General features: G+C 53.7%; 2 protein-coding genes across 5 annotated transcripts; both read right to left on the reverse strand.

Moving 5' to 3' along the window:
• Positions 1-1,618, reverse strand: LOC107307571. Of its 4 annotated transcripts, none has more exons than XM_032441883.1 (2): positions 723-1,618; positions 1-620 (listed from the first exon to the last, which is right to left on the reverse strand). In XM_032441883.1, exons 1-2 carry the CDS (start codon positions 1,494-1,496, stop codon positions 39-41), a joined length of 1,356 nt encoding a protein of 451 aa, XP_032297774.1. In that variant the 5' UTR covers positions 1,497-1,618; the 3' UTR covers positions 1-38. The 4 variants fall into 4 exon arrangements, with proteins under 4 accessions (XP_032297774.1, XP_015706571.1, XP_015706572.1 ...); XM_015851085.2 differs by having other exon boundaries at positions 2-983; positions 1,047-1,618; XM_015851086.2 differs by having other exon boundaries at positions 2-920; positions 984-1,618.
• A 947-nt stretch (positions 1,619-2,565) lies between these two features.
• On the reverse strand, positions 2,566-5,514 carry LOC107307570 (putative mediator of RNA polymerase II transcription subunit 26). The gene is made up of 2 exons (XM_015851081.1): positions 3,259-5,514; positions 2,566-2,755 (listed from the first exon to the last, which is right to left on the reverse strand). The coding sequence occupies exons 1-2, from the start codon at positions 5,493-5,495 to the stop codon at positions 2,566-2,568; spliced, it is 2,427 nt and encodes an 808-aa protein (XP_015706567.1). The 5' UTR covers positions 5,496-5,514.
• Positions 5,515-5,520: the final 6 nt, after the last annotated feature.

A 5,520-nucleotide genomic window follows, 5' to 3' on the forward strand; every position in this document is an offset into this window, starting at 1 on the left:
ATTTCCTCCAGATTTGGGGACACGAAGGTTCTTTATTCTCACCCCTCCCCCTCCCCGTAACACACCGACAACGGCGGCCATGAGTCCTCCAACACCTTGGGAGGCCGCTCTATCCCCCCCAGTACCATAGATGAGTCCTCCAACACCGTTGCCATTGATTTAGAGGGCCGCTCTATCCCACTCAGTACCATAGATGAGTCCTCCAACTCCTTGGGAGGCCGCTCTATCCCACTCAGTACCATAGATGAGTCCTCCAACTCCTTGGGAGGCCGCTCTATCCCCCTCAGTACCATAGAGTCCTCCAAGTAAGGCCGCTCTATCCCCCTTAATGCCATAGATGAGTCCTCCAATACCGTTGCCATTGATTTAGAGGGCTGCTCTATCCCACTCAGTACCATAGATGAGTCCTCCAACACCTTGGTAGGCCGCTCTATCCCCCCCAGTACCATAGAGTCCTCCAAGTAAGGCTGCTCTATCCCCCTTAATGCCATAGATGAGTCCTCCAACACCGTCTCCATTGACTTAGAGGGCCGCTCTATCCCACTCAGTACCATAGAGTCCTCCAACACCTTGGGAGGCCGCTCTATCCCACTCAATACCATAGATGAGTCCTCCAACACCTTGGTAGGCCGCTCTATCCCACTCAATACCATAGATGAGTCCTCCAACTCCTTGGGAGGCCGCTCTATCCCACTCAATACCATAGATGAGTCCTCCAACACCATCTCTATGGTATCGAGCTGCTCTGGATCCTCCTCCTTCACCTTTATCTCTATCATAGAGTCCTCCAACACCGTCTCCATTGCCTTAGAGGGCCGCTCTATCCCCCTCATTACCATAGACGAGTCCTCCAACACCGTCTCCATCACATTAATGTCATCTGGAGCCTCTTCCTTTATCTTTAATGGCACCTTTGAGTCCTCCAACACCGTCTCCATTGACATAGAGGGCCGCTCTATCCCCCTCAGTGCCATAGACGAGTCCTCCAACACCGTCTCCATTGACATAGAGGGCCGCTCTATCCCCCTCAGTGCCATAGACGAGTCCTCCAACACCGTCTCCATCACTTCCTGGTGTTCTAAAGGCTCCTCTTTCACCCTTAATACCATAGACGAGTCCTCCAACACCGTCTCCATCACATTAATGTCATTTGGAGCCTCTTCCTTTACTTCTAATGGCACTTTTGAGTCCTCCAACACCGTCTCCATCACATTAAGGGGTTCTAGAGCCTCCTCCTTCACCTTTAATACCATAGACGAGTCCTCCAACACCATCTCTATGGTATCGAGTTGCTCTGGATCCTCCTCCTTTATCTTTAATACCATAGACGAGTCCTCCAACACCGTCTCCATCACATTGAGTTGCTCTGGATCCTCATCCTTTACTTTTAATGGCACTTTTGAGTCCTCCAACACCATCTCTATGGTATTGAGTTGCTCTGGAGCCTCATCCTTCACCTTTAACGCCATTATTGGGTCCTCCAACACCGTCTCCATCCATCGAGCTCCTTTGGGATCCCCCCATCACCTTGTCGAGCTGTTGGTTCCTCCATTGACTCCTCCAGCCCCATTTCCAGCCCATAGAGTCCTCAACACCCCCTATCTCCCCTACCCCCCTTCCTACCCCTCCCATAGACTCCTCAACACACCCCCTTATCCTACCCCTCCATGAGGCTCTTATCCATACGCCCCCTATGTCCCCCGCCCCCTTAAATACCTCCACTATTACCCCTCCCATGGTCTCCCCCCTTCTAACACCTCCTGTACCCCCCGCTCACCATATCTCCCCCACCCCCCTTATTCCCCTCCCCGTTCCATCCATGCCGTTGGGTCGATGTCCCCAACCCCCTTAATACCCCCTCCCCATGTGTCCTTCCATCACATCCGTGGGTCTATGTCCCCTACCCCTTAATACCCTCCATGGTCTACCCCATTCTACCCCTCCTGTACCCACGGTCCCTAATTGTCCCTACCCCCTTATACGCCCTTAATACCCCTCTCCCACGTTCCTTACAGTCCATTCGTGGTCCTAATCTCCCCCACCCTTATTCCCTCCACATTCCCCATCCATTCCATGGGTCCTTATGTCCCCACCCCCCCTTATCTCCCCTCCCCACGTTTCGCATCCATCCGTGAAGGTCGCGATGCTCCCCACCCTTAATACGTCCTCCTGTACCCCGTTCCCTATCTCCCCCACCCCCTTATCCAATCCCCACATTCCCATCATTCTGTGGGTCCCATGTACCCCTATCAACTCTTCTACACCTCCTGTTACGGAACGGGTCCCCCTAATCTCCCATCCCTTAATACCCTCCCACTCCATTCTGCTCCGTGGGTCCTATTGTCCCCACCCTCTAACCCCTTTGTACCCACAATCCCCGATGTCCTAACCGCCCTTAATACCTGTAGCCACCCGTCCACCCTATCTCCCCCAGCAGCCCCTTATCCCCCCCTCCCCACATTCCCCATCCATCCGTGGGTCCCTATGTCCCCCCACCCCCTTTGCACCCCACGGTCCCTGAATGTCCCCACCCCTTTCCCCTCCACATTCCATCATTCCTGGGTCCTATCGCTCCCCGACACACGTTACCCCCCTTACCCCCCTGTCCCCCGCCCCGTGCCCCCTCTTGCTGTGTGTCCTGCGGTGGTTCTTTAGGGCCATCAGGTTGTAGCAGGCCTTGTTGCAGGCGTTGCAGCGGAACAGCCCCGTGGTGTGACTGTGCCGGTGGTTCACCAAACTGCCCGCGTGCTTGTAGCTGCGCCCGCATTCGTCGCAGCGGAACGGGCGCGGGGACGCGGGGTCCTCGGGGTGCTGCGTGGATGGCTGCTGCTGCATTGCTGCCTCTTGGTGCTGCATTGCTGCCTCTTGGTGCTGCATTGCTGCCTCTTGGTGCTGCATTGCTGCCTCTTGTTGCCACATTGCTGGTTGTTGCTGCATGGTTGGCTGTTGTTGCTGCATTGCTGCCTCTTGTTGTTGCATTGCTGCCTCTTGTTGCATTGCTGCCTGTTGTTGCATGGCTGGGTGTTGTTGTTGCATTGCTGCCTGTTGTTGCATGGCTGGCTGTTGCTGTTGCATTGCTGCCTCTTGTTGTTGTTGCATGGTTGGCTGTTGTTGTTGCATGGTTGGCTGTTGCTGCATTGCTGCCTGTTGTTGCTGCATTGCTGCCTCTTGTTGTTGCATTGCTGCCTGTTGCTGCATGGTTGGGTGTTGTTGCATGGCTGGTTGTTGCTGCATGGTTGGGTGTGGTTGCATTGCTGCCTGTTGTTGTATGGTTGGCTGTTGTTGCTGCATGGCTGGTTGTTGTTGCATTGCTGCCTCTTGTTGCTGCATTGCTGCCTGTTGTTGTTGCATTGCTGCCTGTTGTTGTTGCATTGACGACTGTTGTTGTTGCATGGACAACTGTTGTTGCATGGCTGGTTGTTGCTGCATGGTTGGCTGTTGTTCCTTTGCTGCCTGTTGTTGCATGGTTTGCTGTTGTTGCGTTGCTGCCTCTTGTTGCTGCACTGCTGCCTGTTGTTGCATGGTTGGTTGCTGTTGTTGCATTGCTGCCTCTTGTTGCTGCATGGACGACTGTTGTTGCATGGCTGGTTGTTGTTGCATTGCTGCCTCTTGTTGCCGCATTGCTGGTTGTTGCTGCATGGTTGGCTGTTGTTGCTGCATTGCTGCCTCTTGTTGCATTGCTGCCTGTTGTTGCATTGCTGCCTCTTGTTGTTGCATTGCTGCCTGTTGTTGCATTGACGACTGTTGTTGTTGCATGGTTGGCTGTTGCTGTTGTTGCTGCATTGCTGCCTGTTGTTGCTGCATGGTTGGCTGTTGTTGTTGCATGGTTGGCTGTTGTTGCTCTCGTTGCATGGCGGGCTGTTGCTCCTGTAGGGTTGGCTGCTGTTGTTGCTGCATTGCTGCCTGTTGTTGCATGGCCGGCTCTTGCTGCATTGCTGCCTGTTGTTGCACGTCTGCCTGTTGCATCCCAGCCGACTGCTGCTGTTGCACGGCCGGCTGTTGTTGCTGCATTGTTGGCTGCTGCTGTTGCATTTCTGGCTGTTGTTGCATGGCCGGCTCTTGTTGCATTGCTGCCTCTTGCTGCANTGTTGTTGTTGCATGGTTGGCTGTTGTTGCATGGCTGGGTGTTGTTGTATGGCTGCCTGTTGTTGCATGGTTGACTGTTGCTGCATGGACGACTGTTGTTGCATTGCTGCCTGTTGTTGCAGCTGCATGGTTGGCTGTTGTTGTTGTTGCATGGTTGGCTGTTGTTGCTGCATGGACAACTGTTGTTGCATTGCTGCCTGTTGTTGCAGCTGCATGGATGGCTGTTGTTGATGCATGGATGACTGTTGTTGCTGCATTGCTGCCTGTTGTTGTTGCATTGCTGCCTGTTGTTGTTGCATTGCTGCCTGTTGTTGTTGCATGGATGGCTGTTGCTGCATTGCTGCCTGTTGTTGTTGCATGGTTGGCTGTTGTTGCTGCATGGACGACTGTTGTTGCATTGTTGCCTGTTGTTGCATGGTTGACTGTTGCTGCATGGTTGGGTGTTGTTGCATTGCTGCCTGTTGTTGTTGCATGGTTGGCTGTTGCTGCATGGCTGGCTGTTGTTGCTGCTGCATGGTTGGCTGTTGTTGCATTGCTGCCTCTTGTTGTTGCATGGTTGGCTGTTGTTGCATTGCTGCCTCTTGTTGTTGTTGCATGGCTGCCTGTTGTTGCATGGGTGACTGTTGTTGCATGGCTGCCTGTTGTTGCATTGCTGCCTGTTGTTGCATGGTTTGCTGTTGCTGCATGGCTGCCTGTTGTTGCTGCATTGCTGCCTGTTGTTGCTGCATGGACAACTGTTGCTGCATGGTTTGCTGTTGCTGCATTGCTGCCTCTTGTTGCTGCACTGCTGCCTGTTGTTGCATGGTTGGTTGCTGTTGCATTGCTGCCTCTTGTTGCCGCATTGCTGGTTGTTGCTGCATGGTTGGCTGTTGTTGCTGCATTGCTGCCTGTTGCTGCATTGCTGCCTGTTGTTGCATTGCTGCCTCTTGTTGTTGCATTGCTGCCTCTTGTTGCATTGACGACTGTTGTTGCTGCATGGCTGGTTGTTGTTGCTGCATGGTTGGCTGTTGTTGCATGGCTGGGTGTTGTTGCTGTTGTTGCATGGCGGGCTGTTGCTCCTGTAGGGTTGGCTGCTGTTGTTGCTGCATTGCTGCCTGTTGTTGCTGCATGGCCGGCTCTTGCTGCATTGCTGACTGCTCTTGTTGCACGTCTGCCTGTTGCATCCCAGCCGACTGCTGCTGTTGCATGGCCGGCTGTTGTTGCTGCATTGTTGGCTGCTGCTGTTGCATTTCTGGCTGTTGTTGCATGGCCGGCTCTTGTTGCATTGCTGCCTCTTGCTGCATTGCTGACTGCTGCTGTTGCATGGCCGGCTCTTGTTGCATGTCCGCCTGTTGTTGCATGGCCGCCTGTTGCCTATTGGCCTGTATCTTATTGGCCGCCTGTTGCCTATTGGCCGCCTGTACCTGCATCCTATTGGCCGCCTGTTGCCTATTG

The sequence above is a fragment of the Coturnix japonica genome, unplaced genomic scaffold, assembly GCF_001577835.2.
Source record: "Coturnix japonica isolate 7356 unplaced genomic scaffold, Coturnix japonica 2.1 chrUnrandom679, whole genome shotgun sequence".
NCBI lineage: Eukaryota > Metazoa > Chordata > Aves > Galliformes > Phasianidae > Coturnix > Coturnix japonica.